The following is a 19852-nucleotide window of genomic DNA, read 5'->3' as shown; positions in this document are numbered from 1 at the left end:
AAAATCAAAGTTGCTTAGGTATTTCCTAAATTCAGGCTATCAAGTAATTTTAAACATCCTTTTTTAATCTTAATAATCACAATTATGTCATATGCTTTGGCAAAATACATCCTTGTTGATTCTTTCTGCTTTATCTGGCCAATCTGTTTGGAGACACCATTTGCTCCAGCAGGCAGTTTGTAAGGGCTCTGGATCCAAGTATCATCTGACACAAGCACACTGACTTCCCATTAACTGCAATTCATTTGGGCAAAATGAACTGTTGTCAACAGTAAAAGGGAATTTAAACAAAGCACCTTCTCATAACCTTGGAGCCCAGTCTGTCAGGATTGGCCTCCTCTCTGCTTATAGATAACAACACTTTGATGTACATACAACTCTCTGGATGTGAGAGTTCTGCATCAGTAGACTCGAGCAACTGCAGATAGAGAATCTTTGCAAGAATTACTTTTAAGTTGAACCTGTGCAGAACTTTTTCCTGTCATTATTTTATAAACAGTACAACTATTTACATAGAATTTCTGTTACAATAGGTATTGTAAATCATCAAGAGAGGATTTGAAGTGTGCAACCGGATACAAATACTATGGTACTTTATGTAAGGGACTTGGGCATCAATGCATTGGTTTTGCTATCCTTGGAGATTGTGGAAGTGATTTCCCATGGATATCAAGAGATAGCTGTAGAAGAATTATTTACCATCTCTCCAGCTAAGGATAAGGACATCAGGCAAATGTATAAAGGGTGAATAAAAGCACTTACACAATTTATTTGATGTACACAACCTAAACAGAATCTGAATATCTCCCAATTAAGAGCACTGTGTCCAATGTGGGGCTTTGAAATGAAGAGAGAATATACAGTGCATGGAAAATGCCCCAAAGAATATTTTGAAAACACTAAACAGAGACACAGGGGGCAGAATCAAGATGTACTTGACAGGAAAGAAGATTTGAATTCATTTAGTAAGAATATGTTTTGGAAACAAAACTTCAGCTGATTCCTACTTTCAATAAAAATACAGTAGGGCAAGATAGGGTGTGACATTCCTGTTCATGGCCACGGTTTATGATGACCTTGGTATTGGACACTCAAGGAGTGTAATTGGTAGCAGATGAGTTTTTGACATTCCACAGATAGGAGTGTGAACAACTGACTTGTGAAGTTGGAATAATGATATTTACCTCATAGTAATGCTATGTAGAAAAAATGTATGGAAAGTTCTTAGTGCAGAGTAGATACTTGGGCAACAGTACCATTTTCTTCCTCTCTCCCTCCATACCCAGTCCCCCACCTCACACTCTCAATCCTCAATGTGGTTTAGATCATGTAAATAGGGGAGATTAATATGGATTTTCTATTTGTCACACACTTTGTATAGAAAACATATTCTTAAAATCTGGTTCAGAATAGTGTTAGGGTTCTTCCAATGGTTCTATCCTCTCTCTCTCTCTCTCAGCTTACAGAAGCAAATCTCCACTGTACTATTTTCTAGGTACCTTAGAAAAGTTGGCTGACTCAGTGTCTTTGGACAAGGAAGATAATCAGATGTACTTCGTGGAGTTGTGAGGAGTAAATATTATAAATCCCTTAAAGCATTTAGAATAGAGTCTTATACATATTAAGGCCTTGCTAGCATTTATTATTAGAAATTTAATACTATGATAATATGTCCACATAGAGAAGTTGAGACAAACCACAGCACATGTCTTGTTTCTTTAATTTATGCTAGTAATTTTTGTTTTATAGTTATTAGCTATACACATCAAAAGAAGAACCAAGCCTCTGAAAAATTAAATAATTTTACCTCAGGTTAGTTGGTTGGTCTGTCACTTTCCTTTCCCACACACTCCCCTGCATTTAGAACTCAAACTTGGAGAAGTCCAACCAAGCGTGATATGCTGTGTTCTCGTCGATTATCAACAGTTTAATAGGCATCTATCTATATTGTTATTGCTCATTTTGGTCTTGCTATAACAGAGGCCCTTTCCACTGATGCCTGAGGATAATTCCACAGACAGGATCTGGAGTCTGGGCTGAGATGTTGATTTATGGTTATTGATGGAAGCATTGTTTTTACATGACATCACTTTCTGAAGCCATTTTGATTTAAATGGAGGGGACCCCTTGAATTTGGCTTTGAGTCATAGCTTGCTTATTCCAGTCTCAGGAGTACTTTATTTGCATTCCCCTGCCTTTAAAGGGGGTTGGGGTGGGAGCTCATCAGTATGTCTCTAATCTGTGTCACACAATAGAGCAATGAACTGTGAGAAATACCTGAGGAATTCTTCATAAATCATACAGGAGGCAATTAAGAGTGTGCAGCTATGATCTTATACCATTCTGCTGCTTCAACTATATCCTTGGAAGTTTCTCTGGAGAGGAAGCCTCCCATGGCTTCAGTATTCCTTTCTTGCTGAGGAGTTTGTGCAGCCCCTATCTGTCTGTGTAAAGGTATTTCTCGTCCTCTCCTGCCCTTGAGCCTTTTAATGTGGATGGAGTAAACACCATAAAAAAAGGCAAACTAAAGGATCACCACGTCCCCGCCGATTGAAACTTTTATTATGTGTGTGTCGTGTGTCGGGGTGGTGGTGTGTGTACAGGTGCATACATGCCCTAGCATGACTTCGGGAGTCAGGTTGCTTTCAGGTTTAGTTCTCTTCTATCTTGGGTGCTGAGGAGAGAACTCAGATTATCATTACCCCAGGTATGTTTACCTGCTATGCCATCTTGAGGCTGCTTCTGGATGTGACTGTCTCTTTCTGGCTAGAGCTAGACTAGACTTCTGCATATGCTGACAAATCTCAAAAACAAAGCCCGTAACACCTTTGTGGAAACAACTTATTAAAAGGGCAGAAATTCCCCAAGGGAAAAAAGGATTCCACTCCAGTGAGAACTAGAGCTGTTAAGAGACCAAATTACAGCTCAGAAGCATGGCATAAAACCATGCTTAGCATAGGGCAGGGTGTCCAATACATCATGCTTCTTTCTTTGAAAATGAAACACCAATGAGCTTTCATTCATTAACCATGCTCCTGCCTAATTGAAAAATTCTTTGGAATTGCCTTTTTGCTCAATGAGTTCCTTGGCTCTGGGTTTCATTAAATTGTTTGAAAGAAGGCAAACCAAGCTGCGGTCTGCCGTGCTTTTTAGAAATGGGTAATTTTCCTAAGGGTTGTCTTAACAAATTACTACAAAGTGGGTGGCTTAAAACAACAGACATTTATTGGATCACGGTTCTGGATGCCAGAAGTCTGAAATCAAGGTGTCCGCAGAGTTGATTCCTCTGTAAAGCTCTGGGGGAGGATGTGTTTGGATTCTTTCTCAGCTTCTGGGGTTGCTGGCAGTCCTTGATGGTTCTTGGCTGATACCTGTATCATTCTAATTTCTAATCATCAGACACCCCCCCCCCCCCATACTCTTTTGTGTGTGTGTGTGTCTGTGTTCTAATTGCCTTCTCAATTCTTTCAGAAAGATATAAGTCACTGGATTCAGGGTACATCCTACAATAGTTTGTCTCTGCTTCTTTCTTAACTCAATACTGAGATTACAGGAGCATGCAACCATTCCTGTTTTTTTTTAAATATTGATTTTATTTTTAATTATGTATAATATGTGTGTACACATGTAAATGCAGGTGCCCTCAGAGTCCAAAAGAGCATACTGGATTCCCTAGAGCTGGATTTTCATGAGGATATGAACTACCTAATGTAGGTGTTGTCAACCAAACTTGGGCCCTGTGCAAAAGCAAAACGTGCTCCTAACTCCTGAGCCATCGCCCCAGGTCTGTGCCCGGCTGTTAATGTGGATACTGGTGATTCAAATCCAGGTTCTCATTCTTAGAAAGCAAGCACTGTTAAACACTGAGCTACCTCCCTAGCCCCCATATTGTTTTTAGACACAACTTTCATTCTGTAGCCCAAGCCCTGGAAGTCACATTATAATTCAGGCTAGTTTCAAATTCATGATAACCTTTCGGGCTCAACTTTCCTAGTGGTGGGATTATAAATGTGAGCCACCATGTCTGGCAGCTTGCTCTGTGTTTTACCTTATCTTCTTCACTGTCTTCTTCACTTAGCCTTTTCGAAAATGATTGGAATAATAATTCAACCAGTACATAGTATAAAAATTAAGTTGTCAGTGTTCATCAAATGTTAGTAAGAGGAGGAGATGGAGTGTTCTGCATCTTCACTGATTGTGATAGTAGCTTCATGAATATGTTCAACTGTCAAAATTCATCTACACAGTTTATTATATACAAACATAAATGTTTTCTCACTAAAGTTGATAAGGACACACACACATAAAATAGCACTGGTTATATAATCTCATTTCTATTCAATGTTAGAGATTTGGAAGAAAAAAATTCAGAGGAAAAAACTCCATATTATTTAATTACTTTTAAAAGTTGGACATATTAAAATTTTTACACTATGAACATTGTAGAATAATTAACAATCAATTCTTCATCCTTAAAAGAACTCCTAAAAGATCTATCAAAGGTTGTCCTCTGAAATGTTCTTAAAGATTTAAACTTGATTTGGTAAACATATTTGTATGTATTTAGTATTTTAATTATGTGCAATAGTTTTAAAGATATTTAAATTAATTTTTTCATACAATATATTCTGATTATGATTTCCCCAAATCCTCCCAGATTCCCACCTTCCCATCCACCCAATTCCATGTCCTTCTTTTCTCTCTTTTCTTTAGAAAACAAACAAAACAAACAAACCATAATTAAAAACAACACCAGCAAGAAACACACACACACACACACACACACACAAACCTATAAAAACACAAACTCAGAAACCATAATATACAAGCAAAAGACCAGTAAGAAAAAAAATTCTCAAACCAAAAAATATGAGACAAAAAGTTTACAAAAAATACCATTGAGTTCCTTTTGTGTTGGCCATCTGCTAGGAATGTGATCTACCTCTAAGTCTCATTGATATATTCAGTGAGACTACCTTGGAGAAATCTATTTTTCTTGCAAGATATCAGTTGCAAATAACTTCTTGTTTAGGGATGGGAACCCATGTCTACTTCCTCTCTCAGCACTGGGACCTTGTCTGGGTTCAATCTCTGCAGAACCTGTGTATGTTGCCAGTTTCTATGAGTTCATATGCATGTCAGTCCTGTTATGTCTGGAACACACTGTTTCTGTGGTGCCATCCCTCCGCTCTGGCTCTTAAGATCTTTCCACTTCCTCTTCTGAATAGCTCCCTGGGCCCTGAGGGGAGGTATTTGTTGAGGACATACCATTTAGGATTGGGTGTTCCAAAGTCTCTTACTTTCTGCACATTGTACATTTATGCATCTTTGTATTAGTTCCCATATACTGCAAGAGGAAGCTTCTCTGATGATGGCTGAATGAGACACTGATTTGTGGGTATAGCAGAATGTTGTTAGGAGTCATTTCCTTGCTATGTTGGTTTTCCCCTAGGCCCATGCTCTATCTAGTCTCAGATTCTTGGCCACCTGAGCATTTGTCTGGCATAGATTTCATCTCATGGAGTCTTTAAATCCAATCAGAGAGTGGTTGGTTACTCCCACAAAGTTTGTGCCACTATTACACCAATGATTCATGCAGGTAGGTCACTATTGTAGATCACAGGCTTTGTAGCTCTGATGGGTGATAAAAGTATTAAAAATTTTATTCATGTGTATTCATGGACATTTTTCCTGCATGTATATATCTTTACCTTTGCATTCCTGGTACCTGAGAAAGGCAGAAGAGAGTGTCATATCTTCTCACACTGGAGTTACAGATAGTTGTTAGCTGCCATGTAGGTGATGGGAAATGAACCTGGGTCCTCTGGAAGAACAGTCAGTGTTCTGAACCACTGAGCTATCTTCCCCAGCCTTTAAAATATTCTTTACATTATTCTCTCTCTCTCTCTCTCTCTCTCTCTCTCTCTCTCTCTCTCTCTCTCTCTCTCTCTCTCTCTGTGTGTGTGTGTGTGTGTGTGTGTGTGTGTGTGTGTGTGTGAAGGTAGAGTTGGTTCTCTCTCCATTCATTATGTGGGTTCTGATTGATTAAATTCAGATGATCAGGCTTTATGGCAGGCACCATAAGACATGATGAACATCTTGCCAGTCCTAAAATGTTTTAAATATATCTTCATCCACGAAAATGGAGGAAGAAAGAAAACTAGCAAAGAAAAAAAGTGCCCCTGACAAACAGTCTGTGCTCAAAAATTTTTCCCAGTCAATACTGCATTTGGTTGTTAGTCAATTTAGTTTCCTCAAAATCTTCTTAAGCTCAAGCTTCAAAGCCACAAACAAAAGTAACAGTCGTTGAATGTTGGGAGCTTCAAACAGCACAACAAGCAAAATTGTGGTTTGTTTAATGAGTGACCCCTGGGTTTCTGCCAAGCACACTCACATTACAACTTAATGTAAGTCTCATAAACAACCTTATCTGCCACCTTCCGTGCTAGCCAGGGTAGCATGAAACTGGAATATTTGACATTCAGAAATATAGTGCTTTTGAGAACAGGCACACATGTCACAGATGGAAGAATCTGGTCAGAAGTTTGGTTTGAGACTCTCTTGCTTGCTGTCTCCTCCCTGGTCCAGGCATCCTTGGTAGAAGGCAGTGAGAGGAATGGGCATCCAGGATGGTTTCTCATGTGATGATGATCATGTGTTCTGACACTTCTGCAGTTGAGAAAACTTCTGGGAGCTGAGCTGTACTGAGCCAGGTGGGAAGGTGGTACCTAGGATTGTGAGTTCAAAGATAGGCTCTGCTTAATGATGGAGATTTTATTGATTTTTATACTTGACACTTAAAATTTCAATAAAAATACATATGTGTTTTATAATAATACATAATATATTATATATAAAGAAACATTGTGCCCATACCAGGCCAACAATGACATGAATACAAAATAGGCTTATTGTGAACACCTGCTTTCTAATTTCCAAGAAACACAAGTAAACGTAGGAGAGGTTGCTAATATCCACATAGAAAATGGGAGAACAATGTTGCAACAAAATGGCTTCCTGTTTTGCATTCCATGCAAATGCTGATAGTGACAGGGATTTTTTCTTTCTCTTTGCTGAAATTTTTAAAAACTAGTTTATTTTATGTGTTTTGACTGCATGTATGTCTGGATGCCTGGTGCCCAAGTAGGCCAGAAGAGGGTGTTGGGTCCCCTGGAACTAGAATTACAGGCAGCTGGGAATCAAACCAGATCCTTTAGGAGATCACTTTTAACTGCTGAGCCATTTCTCCAGACCCTTTGTTGAAACTTTTAAGGTCACAGTTGGGAAAGGAGGGAGGGAAAGTGATAGTAGCTATACAGAGTTCTCTCTCTCTCTCTCTCTCTCTCTCTCTCTCTCTCTCTCTCTCTCTCTCTCTCGTGTGTGTGTGTGTGTGTGTGTGTGTGTGTGTGTGTGTGTGTGTGTGTGTGTATTTAAGGGTGAAAATGTACTGTCAGAACAGTTTCCATCTAAATGTATCTGGGGTACTATCAGATTCTAGAAGCAAGACAGACTTCTACCTGGCTTGAACTTAGGATCGTCACAGCTAGGTCTTTTTTTCTCCTTCCTTTCCTCTTCCTTCCCTTTCCTCTCTTTTGTTCTTTCTCCCTCCCTCTTCTATTTCCACCACTCTCCTGCTGCATCGTACATGCTAATAGCATACTTGACCAATGAGCTATATACTTAAGCCCTCCCCTTTGTGTGTTTCTTTGTTGTCACAGGTCTTGACATCAATTAGTTGGATATGGGAACCTCAACTGGGTGCCTGGAAGATTTATTATTCGAATTTTGGGGCAATATGAGATTGATCTAAGATACTGAGCCCAAATGCTTTCATGTTGGTATATAAATGTAATAGATGGCAAAAATCGTTCCTGTATTACAAGACTGTAGAATGATTCCAAAAAACATTCATCTTTTACATCATTTATAATTTCAATTCCTCGGTAGTTATATTTGTTCAATGAGATTCTTAAATAAGAACCTAAAAGGGGTCCTGAAGAAATAGTTTGGTGGGTAAGGTCCTTGTTTCACAAGAATGATGGTCTAGGTTTCGATGTCTAGTACCCAAGGGGGGAAAACAGGCATGGTGGTGCACATCTGAAATCTCAACACTGAAGAGGCAGAAACAGATGGATTCGGAGTGTGCTGAGCAGTTAGCCTAGTCATTGGTGGGCTTCAAGATCACCTAATAAGGTGGAGAGTAATAGAGGAGACACCTGACATTGACCTCTACCCTCCATGAATACCTGCACACACGGGTACACACACACAGGAAGAGGTACATGCACACACACACACACACACACACACACACACACACACACAAACAAACAAACACAGGAATTTAAGTAAACATTCTTAGTTTTAGCACAAATATTCCTAGCTTCCAATCAAGAAGTAGGTTAGGCATAGGGCAGTGCGGCTACAGACTACAACTAGCATTCTCACATTCTGTCAAAGTTGTCCACACATTTCTCATATATTTCACATCACACATTAAAATCATGCTCCGTCTTTCTGTTTTAGGACCTTAGAAGCAGAACCCTTGACTTCTATGGATGAATGAGATAACATGAACTGTTCACTCACTAAGAATATGGAAATGATATCAGAGGAATCGCAATTAGTTTGGGAGACATGGGCAAGAAGTAACAAAAAAAATCAGCAATGCTGACTAAGAGTTGGAAGCCAATCAGATACAAGTCTGAAATATCATATGACACAAAATCTGAACGTTCAGTGTGATTTGGGACTATTAAGAAATGGGATTATATAACAAACAAGGGCAAAATAGGTTGCTCTAACCTGGAATGTTGGAGCTAGGGAGTGAAAAGAAATAAGTGACTGGAAGGAAACCAAAGAAGATCATCAACAGGGATGGTTTTCAAGCAAAATATGAACTTTTTAGTGTAGCCAAACCACAGAGGCAGACCCAAGGGGCCTGATACAAATCTACAAATAGCTCAAGGGGCTAAACACCAAGGGTAAAGAGGAATTTTGGCTGGAGACATGAAAAGTTTCAAGGGATAAAGTTAGGATAAAGAAAAGGAAATTTAGGTTAAGCATCAATCAGAATGTCCTTTGATAGTAAAATGTGTTTTCAGAAAAAATTCATAAGGAAATAGAAAAAAAAAACACTGATAAATTTTCTGAGATCCTTGATAAGAGGATACCTTAATCAAGTATTCTAGAACTTTCACTACAATAGTCTTGTGCTATGACCAGATGAAATAGATAGCACTGCTTTTTTTTAAATCCCAAATTTCTGTGATAATTGTAATGGGAATGAATAGTGAACAGACTGTTCTGGTCCTTAATAAAATGTATCTTAAAACTTTTAATTAAGGCTATGGGGAAAAAAACAACTCAAACAAGCATGATATCATTTTCAATAGCAATTGCGGGTATGGAGCAAAGTCTTAGATCTGATTTGAAACTACACCCCCCCACACACACACACATATTGAAAATCATTTTTCTCGCTACTGTTTTTTTTCCTTGAAAGTTAGCTGATGAATGTTGGAAAGATGGTTCAGTTAAGAAGCTGCTCTTCCACAGGACCAGGATTTGGTTGCTAGCACCCCAGGGCAGCTCACAACTGTAACTCTAGTTCTAGGGGATCCGTCATTCTTTTCTGTCCTCCTCAGGCACTGCTTATATGAGGTACACAGATGTACATGCAAGAAAAACATTCATACACAGAAACTAAAATAAAGGAAAAATAATAAAAAAAGAAAGCTTCTGAGGATTAATTTAACACAGTCACCTGCTTGTGAAATTGGTAAATGGACCAGCATCTCTTCCTTCACTGAAGGTAGCATAACCTGGCAGTCAACCAGAGTGGTCAATAGGAATTGAGTCTGTATGAGCAAAAGGAGTAAGTGGAAAAAGTAAAATAGGATGCCCTTAGTAAGAATGAGTAATACTACAAGTTATGAGGACTGTAATATACACAATATTCTGGTGGAAAAGTACATATTTTAAATTTTTATTTTAATAAATGTATTTCTTAATACTATTATTGAGACAGGGTCTCACTGTGTATCCCTAGCAGGCCTGGAACCCAAAGAGATCCACCTGCCTGTGCCTCCTGGGTGCTGACATTAAAGGTGTGGAATACCATGGCCAATTTATTTTTTGAATTTACAATTTCATTGTACTGAATTAGCAAATAAAAACATCACACAGATAAAAGTTGCCATACAAACAAACACTTGCCCAAATTCTGCATTTCAGTGAACTTCTGTATAGTTAGAATGGCCATTCTGGAGTCAGGAAGCTTTGTTTAGGGTCTTCTACTTTTTTTATTAATTATATTTTTATTGATTATAATGTGGTAATGAAAATGTGGGAAATATACAAAATGGAGTATTATGCTGTTCAGTAAAATTAAATAATATTTACATGAAAATGAATGAACTTAACTGTATTACATTAATTGAGGTGACCTAAACTCAGAAAGAAAAAAATGCATTCTCTGCCATATGCAGATGCTAGCCTAGAAAGTATTCATGTTTACATGTAAACAACTGTGTGCATATTGTAATAACATTTAGGAAGGAGACAAAGAAAAGGTAATACTATATGATGGGTATGGATCAAATACAGGCAACAAGACACATGAGTTTGGGAGAGGATATAAAACTAATTGATTTTTTTTGTTGGTGGTGGTTGTTTCAATTCTGTTATAGTTTTTCTTCTTCAAAATAGTTTTCTAAATATTAAAAACTCCAAATGGTTTTCTTACAAAAATCTTTCATTATAGAAGAACCATTATATTTGTTCCTGTGTTTTAAAAGCACAAATAAATACACTAGCTAACTTTTCCCACAGAGCCCAAGGTTAATGAATATAATAGCCATTCACCAGACAAGGATGTCATGGCCAAGGATGGATCAATCCTATTTATGAAATTCTATAAGATGTTTACTGGAGCTGAAAAAGTTCATTGCTGTGGTGATGCTACTGTGCAATTCCTCATTCAATTGTGTGTGGTCATGTGTAGTATATCTCAGCACTTGGGAAGCAGAGAGCAGAGGACTGAAGATTGTAGGCTAGCTTGGGCTACAGGAGGTGATCCTGTCCCCAATAAAAACAAACCCCCAAATTCCTAGTAGAATGCACAATATTATGTTCAGTATATTAGTATACCCTACTTGCAAATTATAGGGGATTATGCATTTACTATACTATTCTTTTATTGTTACTTCACTGTAAAAGGTTTACTGTAAATCGGCATGGCATGTTACACTGGTAGCAGCCTCAAATGTCCCAAATTTGTCACATCTCTTGTTTGCCTCAAGAAACCACTTCAAGGGACAGATCTATAGCACTATGTTTGTATATATTCTATGATATCCATACAGTGACAAATCACTAACAATATACTTCTTAAACCGTGTCCATTGGTATGCCAGAAAAGAATGTATTTTAAAAGAATTTACTCATTGTTCCCAGCTGTGAAGCAGCTTCCAAGGTAATGTTGGGTCAGGACCTGTTGGAAGCAAGGTGATGAATTCACTGACACGTATCTGCTCCAAGCCCTAGGACTGCTGATAGATGAGTCATTCTGCCTGCTGGCTCTCCATCCATGACCAGAAATGCCATTGCATCCGTATGACATTCCCATTTAACCATCTCAATCCCGGCAGGGTTGCATTTTCAACCTCATGGACATCGCAGGAGCTTCGATAAATAGAACATGTAAATGAATTAGAAATGACGTTTACTCAGCCACCTTGAGTCACAAGTGGTCCCATAAAGTGTGACTCTGTTAAACATCTACCCCGAATGCCAAGACTCAATGAGGCATAACCATGTAATGATGCATAACCATGAAGTGGTATCCTAACACTGGAGACTATTCAAAGAGGTGTTTGGTCATGAGTGAAAAGTTATGAGGCATTGTTACCAAAGAAAGGACAGACAAGATACATCTGTATTTACTTCTACTGCAAATTCTTTGAGGAGGGAAGATAGCTAACCTTCCCAACCCCCAAAGATGATTTGGTATAGTTAAGTAGGCCTTCAAGTGATTTTAAATGTTGTGGCCTCTCCCAGAACAGCTGACTGACAAACACGGAAAATACTTGGGACATGCCAAGTAAACAAAAAGAGACAGCAGACAGTGATGGGAATGTGGAATCTCACATTCTATTAGTGTAGCCAGTCATGGTGGCTCACGCCTTAAATTCCAGCATGAGGGAGACAGAGGCAGGAGGGTCTCTTAAGTTTGAGGCCAGCCTGGAACTCAGAGCAAATTTTGGACCAGCTGGAGCTACATAGTGAGACTCTGACCAAAGTTAGAATAATAATAGCCACTGTCTTAGTTAGGGTTACTATTGCTATGATAAAACACCATGACCAAAAGCAAGATGTGGAGGAAAGTGCTTATTTGGCTTACACTTCCATATCATAATCCATAACTGAAGGAAGTCATCACAGGAACTCAAACAGGGCAGGAACCTGGAGGCAGGAGCTGATTCAGAGGCCACAAATGGGTGCTGCTTACAGGCTCGCTCCTCATGGCTTGCTCAGCCTGCTTTCTTATAGAACCCAGGACTACCAGCCCAGGTGTGGCCCCACACACAATGGGTTGGACTCCCCCTATCAGTCACTAATTAAGAAAATGCTCCATAAGCCATCTTATGGAGGCGTTTTCTCAGTTGCTCTCAATTGAGGTTCCCTCCTCTTTGATGACTCCAGCTTGAGTCAAGTTGACAGAAAACTAGCCAGGATAACCCCTCACCCACCCATACAACACAAAACCCCCAATAAAACAAACACACACACAAACAAAGCCCCAAACAATCAAAACTAAACCAAACCATTTTCACCCAGCAGCTCATTCCCATTCAAGTTCTCCCAGGGGTGTCATCTCCTGCATTTACAAAGACAAGTACAGGCTATAGGAGGAACCTAGACAGAATGTCCGATGCTCTTCCTGTAGTCACTGAATTTTCCTGCTAATTAGATTTCATGTCCTGCCTCCTGCTAAATAGTAAAACACCTAGGAACGTCAAGGCGGCCTTGTAAAAAGCCACAATAAAGCAATCCACCTCTGCAACCAATGTCACAAGAATAAGATTTTCTAAAATCAAAATTGGACAATGGCTGGTATTTACATAAGGCAAATAAATACTTATGTCGAACACCCGTATTAATAATTTAGTTATTTTCTTAAAGAAACGGTAAACTCTCATTTTTATTTGTAGTAAGTTCTCTTCACCTCCCCGTGTTTTTTTTTTTTAACACACAGAACCACAAAAAGTGGAAATCAATCACTTATTTCCACGTTCTGACCAATCCCTGCAGTCCCTGCAGAGGTGATTGTAAGATGCCGAGCAAAACTTAAATATGACATCAGAAAGCCCCACAAGAGGCGGCTAAGGCTTGTCATTTTATAGATTCCATAAGTGGGAAAGTGGGAGAAGCTGCTCCGGGTTTATTTGCAAGCCCAGATGACAGACTACAACTTCTGTATTTTTCAGTTACCCAAGACCTGGCCGCTGAGCCCAGTGCTCAGGCGAGTTCTGGGGCAGACCTCGAGGCCAATTAACTTTAGTCAAGGTAGATCTATACCTAGACCAAACTCTGTTCACCTCTCCTCCTAAATAGACCACATCTACACACGTGCTTGGGAACCTGACACGCGAGGACTTCCCACTCCCTTCCACTTTTCTTGGTAGGTCCCTAAATCCTCAAGCATTTGAATTGCATCGTCAGCGTTCCTTTAAAAAAAAAAAAAAAAAAAGAGCGTCAGGGTTGGGGGTAGGAGGAGAGAAGGCAGGGGATTTAACTCTAAATTCAGAAAAACCGTCCGGGGCTGCGGGTCTGATACCAGTGGGTGGGGTGCAATCTGACACTCCCCTTCCTTTGCAGAAACGTGTGTGGAGACAGCGCGCGCCCCTGGGTTTGGGGGAGGGGAGTCGGGGGAGAAGGTCCGCACTTCCGTCCTCCGAACTTTCTCCCTAGAGGCCGGGTATCAGAGACCAGCCGCTGGCTTTCTGAGCTACTTCCCAGGTTTGGCGCCTGGAAAACTTCACGTTCGGCTTTCTCCTGCCCCTGGCTCCGCCCCGCTCCAGACCCTGCCTTCCTTCTGCCTTATCCGTCCCGGGCCACCCCTTTTCCCGCTGCCTCTGGCGTGAGAGTGCTGAGACATCTCTGAGCCAGCTCTGGGCCCAACCAAGGCTGGCAGCGAATATCAAGTGTCACTCTACAGAGGAACAGGGACACCCGCTTCGGAGGCTGTCTTCTGAGCTCAGCGCTTTCAGAGTAGCGCTGAGCGCAGCCGGGAGTTCTTTGCCACTGTTGTCACTTCGCTCTTTGGAAGGCCCGGGGCACAGCCAGGGTGGACCACTGAAGCAACACAGGGACCGCGCGGAAATGTGAACTTGGAGACACCTTTGAGCCTCGCCAGTAAGAAAGGAGGGAGCAGAAGCCCAGCTGATCCCCAAAGCGCAGCTGCTGTCCCCAAGTCACTAAGAAGGTGCATGGGGGCGCAACCTGGCAACTGAACTCGGGTGCCCCTGAGGAGTTTTCACCGCGCCGGGAGCACAAGGGACGTGCTCTGGGCGGACTCTCAGGCAATCTCCTCCCGAACCCTCAGGACTGTCCTCAGGCCACGAGGAGGAGCTTGCTGGAGACTTCGAGGCTGTCCAGAGCCAGAGAGCTGGAGCGCAGAGTCTCCCGCCTTCAGCTGGGAAGGGGGAGTGGCGCTAGCGGGCTGGAGCTAAGATCTCAGCGAACCACTGACCTTCCTCCTCCTCTTCCTTAGCCTCTTTGAGACTTGGGCTCCTGGGAGAAGGTTTTAAAGGCGGTAAAGGGACTCGGACCTCTTTTTCCTAGAAGGCTGGGGGTGGAGCTCCTGTTTCTGCCTCCGCAAGGACACTTGGAGCGCGCTGGTGGCGCGTGAACGGGGCACTGCCCTCCACCATCCTTGGCGAGCCCCGCCTGGCAGCTTTCCTCCAGCCTACTCCAACCACTTGTTTTCTCAGGTCACAGCCTCCAGCGATCTAGGAGGGAAAAGAAAAGGTGGCCCTGGGACTCAGCCCCTCCGAGATGTCAGCGCAGAGCCTGCTGCACAGTGTCTTCTCCTGCTCCTCGCCCGCGTCGGGCGGCACGGCCTCGGCCAAGGGATTCTCCAAAAGGAAGCTGCGCCAGACACGCAGCCTAGACCCAGCCCTGATCGGTGGCTGCGGGAGCGAGATGGGCACCGAGGGCGGCCTGCGGGGCTCCACAGTAAGCCGCCTCCACTCTCCGCAGCAACTAGCCGAGGGTCTCGGTTCCCGCTCCGCGTCTTCTCCCCGAAGTCAGCACCCTCGGGCTACCCGGTTCCCGACACCCAGACCTTTATGCTCGTCTTTCTCCACACCCAGTACCCCTCAAGAAAAGTCGCCTTCTGGCAGCTTCCACTTTGACTACGAGGTCCCACTGAGTCGCAGTGGTTTCAAGAAGAGCATGGCCTGGGACCTGCCTTCTGTCCTGGCCGGCTCCGCGAGTGGCCGCAGTTCCGCAAGCATCCTCTGGCCCTCCGGGGGAGGCCCCAAAGGCATCTTCGCTTCTCCTAGGAGATGGCTCCAGCAGAGGAAGTTCCAGCAGCCACCTAACAGTCGTAGCCACCCGTATGTCGTGTGGAGGTCTGAGGTAGGGACCAGCGCCATGTGTCTCACAGCCCAAAGCTGGATGCCCCAGGCAGTTCCAGGTGGCTGTCTTTAAGTTCGTCCCATCTACAGCGTGAGGCACCCGCCTTAGCTGCTTGACTCAATCTGGTTAGATGGTGCCAGAATGGGAACACCCTAGGGGCTCATCTTATGAGTGTGTCCGGAGGAGTACAGGGTTCACTTGGGAGTGGTCCCAGGATTTGGAGGAAGAGATGGTGTTCTGATTTCTTTTTGATGCTACAGTCAATCAAAGGGTCATCTCATCTCTTCACCCAACCTGAATGATTTTAGGAACTCAGAATGATTCATTGCTAAGTTCTTTGCGATGAGCTGATGAAATATAATTTGATATTCATCTATAACAGAATTCAGAGACTATTCTGAAAGATAATGTGTGTGTGTGTGTGTGTGTGTGTGTGTGTGTGTGTGTGTGTGTGTGTGTTTAGGTGGAAAGGTAGAATAACTACTATAATTCTCTAGTTTTGATTTCTTCTTTTCCCCAAAGGTGTAATTTCAGAAATCTATGGTACTGAATACTTTCTGTGCTTAAGGGTCTGAAATATCATGGAAATCCGCCCAAATTCCACTAAGGACAATTAGTAGTTACTGGAATAGACATGAATCAGGAATCAATAATAAATAGGGAACTCAGAGGGAGCTATCTGATTTCCTTCAAATGTTGGCTCTCTGGTTCTGACTGGAGAATAGAGCCATTGGGCAACTGTGGTTGATGGGGACTTGGAAAGCAGCATACTTTTAGAGAATAAATAGTAGTTGGTTGAAAAATGACCACCTCCTTCCTGGTTTAGTCCACAAACTCTATAGGTTTGCCTGGGATCTGTTTCCATAAAGGAAGGGAGATCTCATCAATTGTAATTAAATATCTTAAAGCACAGTTAGCATTACAGAAATGAAATGAAATACTATGTAATTGCTGGAGATTTAGGCTAAATAAAGGAAACACAACCAAGCCAAACAGTTTGAAAATAGCTTCTCAGCTCTGTTAGCATGAGATAACTGTTAAATTTCGGTTTTAATAGACCACTCAACAAAAATCAGCATTATTGATCATAAACAACAGCATCGCCTGGTGTTAATGTTAGGGACTAAGTTAGAGTAACCACTGCTGCTGCTGCATGGTATTCGGATTATGAAAGAATGACCAAAACATTGCCAACTGGATCAGAGATGTAGTCAGTGGGAAGAAAAGTTGAGGCAGAGATACCACATTACACCCAAAGCAACTGGCTTGGTATCGGGAAGGAGAGAAGCAAAATTCCTGCACAGTTTCAGAAACACACCTTAACAGACTAATCTAAAGAAGGGAGGGGAAGGAGGAGAAAGGAGGGAGAGGAGAGATACCAGAAGCAAGCCGACTGTTCAGATTTGATAGTTGCTGACATTCTTAGCCATTAACATCTCAGACTCAATGAATGTAACCACAGCTGCTGCAATACTGGGTGGCCTCTGTCCATTTCAGAGTGTATAGACAGTCTGCACAAGACTCATCTACCGTGACTTTCACCCTTTTGTAGTGGTTAAAACTGAGTACATTGCCATCTAGCAAAAGAACAAAATTTTCTCATAAAAGGTTTATGTGTGTAAGTGGGCCGGGGTGGGAATCCCTTTATGCTTGAGGCATATATGAGGTGATTGGGTGGAATCCTGGCATGTAGGTCCAATTCTAGTTTTTGTTTGTTTGTTTGTTTGTTTGTTTGTTTTTTCAGTAGAGGCCAACCTATCCTAATAACCCTTAGGACTGGAATTTAATGGTCTGGGTTACCTTTTAAAGGTTGAATATCCTGGAACGCTTTCAAAACCCAGGAAAATTCACCCCATTGAACACTGCCTGTCTTTCTTGCTTGCAAGCAAGCTGTGTCCTTTGTCCCAAGAGAACTGTTACTAATGGCTACAAAAACCCAGCAAGTGAGCACCCTGTGTGGTTACTCAGAGGCCTTGGAAGTGCACTTGGGTTCACACAGATTTTTTTCTTGAACTTTTCCTGGTTGTTCTGCCTCAGGGTTTCCCAGTCTTGGCACTGTTGCTCTCTGAGGCCCAATGATTCTCTGCTATGGGTGTTGCAGTGTTGAGTAGCCCTGTCCTCTGCCCACTAGGTGCCCGTGGAGCCCCTGTCTTAGTTTGGGGTACTATTCAGCTGTGATGAAACGCCATGACCAAAAAGCAAGTTAGGGAGGAGAGGGTTTATTTCAGCTCATACTTCCATCACTGAGAAGTCAGGACAAAAACTCCAACAGAGCAGGAACCTGGAGGCAGGAGCTGATGCAGAGGCCATGGAGGAGTGTTGTTTACTGGCTTGCCCCTCCTGGCTTGCTCGGCCTGCTTTCTTATAGAACCCAGGACTACCAGCCCAAGGATGGAACCACCCACAATGAGCTGGGTCACTAGTTAAGAAAATGTTCTACAGCCAGATCTTATGGAAGCATTTTCTCAATTGAGGTTCTCTCTTTTCAGATAACTCTAGCGTGTGTCAAGTTGACATAAAACTAGCCAGCACAGCATCCCTTCATCCTAGTAGCACAACAAAACTGTTGATACTGCCAAATACTTTTTAGGGATAGACCCACCCTAGCTGAGAACCATCACATTTGTGATGTGGAGTGTAGCATCCCAGACTGGGCATCTAGCAAGTGCCTACAGAAGGATTGTGAGCTGGACTAATGTGTTGCTGTTGTTTTCCTCTGATTTTTAACCCATGAAGATCCCTCTGGAGCCATTCTTTCAGACGCCACATACCTCTTAAAATTTCTTCATATTTTTTCTATCTCTTCCCATAAGTCCATATGAATATCTGGGAATTAATTTTCAGGTTTAATCAGTGATGGATCACATCCATCTGCATTTAGTTCTCTGAGCAGACTCTGTGATTTTAAACAAAATTGGTCACACATTTTCCACCCTCAAGATTCTCATAAATGCTCACAGTTCTATTACTTGGGCTCACTTGATGCTCAGGAATGGCTATTTTATGGCCTAAACTTGGGAGGGAGGTATTAGACAAAATCAAGAATGACTCTGTTAAAATTCTCTTACTATGTGTTTCAGGATTGCTTTTCCCAAGTCAGATTCATGGACACACAGTATGATGATGCTATCAGTACATGTTTACCAACTTGTGTTCATTAGCAGCCAAGCTCTGCCCCTGACTCTGATAATGGAATACTACCTGTTCTTTCAAAACTGAAATCTTCTTGATTTTTGGGAACCAGACCTGGAATTATGCCTTTATACTACTGGTCATTTGCCAGCCTGAGTACCTCACAATCACATTAATTTCTGGATCTGTCGCTTCTATTTTTTTTCTTCATTCCCATCTAAGGCATTTATTTCTCTAGGTACCATGAGTGCAGAGAAGACCCAATGTGGAGTCAGTTCTTAATGAGAGCATGGTATAAAAAGATCAGCACTATGAGAGACCAGAGTTGAGCAAGTCTTTTCAGCAGGGTTTAGAGGTTTTTGCTGTTTTGAGAACAGTTGAATTTGATCTTGAATTATGACTTAAAAATCACTCACAAGGAGATGGCAGGTCATTTCTTGTGCATATTTGTGTGTTTGTTTGAGGTGTGTGTGTGTGTGTGTGTGTGTGTGTGTGTGTGTGTGTGTGTGTGTGTGTAGGCCAGACGACAACCTCAGATGTTGGTTTTCACCTTCCACCTTGTTTAAAACAGGGTCTCTTTGTTGTTTGAAGTACCAAAAGCCAGTCAGGCTGGCCTGAGAGCAAGCTTTGGATTCTCCGGTCTCTATCTCCTATCTTAAAGCATGAGTACTGTGACTACAGATGTATGGTACTGTGACCAGACTTATGTGGGTTCTGGGGATTCAAACTCAGGTCCTCACACTTGCATGTTAAGCCATCTCCTCAGCCCTTGGGGGGTTATTTCTCACTGAGAAAGAAAAAAGTGGGTGTGCATTGGCACAGAGGCATTGGTAACCTAGAGTTTCAGCAAAGAAAAATGACAAGGGGTTAAGTGAAATAATATGTTTGAGATGAGGCAGTTAGGATACCTTTGACCTAATATATATATATAACAACTACAAGGCTTTTGACATAGAGATGTGTTGAAAACAGAAGTCAGGCACATTGTGGAGGAATACCTATAAGCATAGATAAAGATGACAGGAGGGTCAAAGCACACTCTCTATCCTCCAGGAGTCTCTTCTCATCTGTAGAG

The 19852-nt window shown here is 41.9% G+C and overlaps 1 protein-coding gene across 1 annotated transcript in view; it reads left to right on the top strand.

Annotated features, from left to right (window-relative positions):
* Positions 1-13940: 13940 nt before the first annotated feature.
* Arhgap6 (Rho GTPase activating protein 6) overlaps positions 13941-19852 on the top strand; it is a 499280-nt gene continuing 493368 nt past the window's right edge. The window contains exon 1 of the mRNA XM_052713349.1: positions 13941-15645. Within this exon, the coding sequence (XP_052569309.1) occupies positions 15061-15645 (585 nt within the window). The 5' untranslated portion in view covers positions 13941-15060. The remainder of the gene's footprint in view (positions 15646-19852) is intronic.

This window comes from Peromyscus californicus, unplaced genomic scaffold (assembly GCF_007827085.1).
Source record: "Peromyscus californicus insignis strain IS unplaced genomic scaffold, ASM782708v3 Scaffold_10__1_contigs__length_136768540, whole genome shotgun sequence".
In the NCBI taxonomy this organism is placed as follows: domain Eukaryota; kingdom Metazoa; phylum Chordata; class Mammalia; order Rodentia; family Cricetidae; genus Peromyscus; species Peromyscus californicus.
Note: the sequence above shows the minus strand (reverse complement) of the source record. Positions and strands in the feature narration are given on the sequence as shown.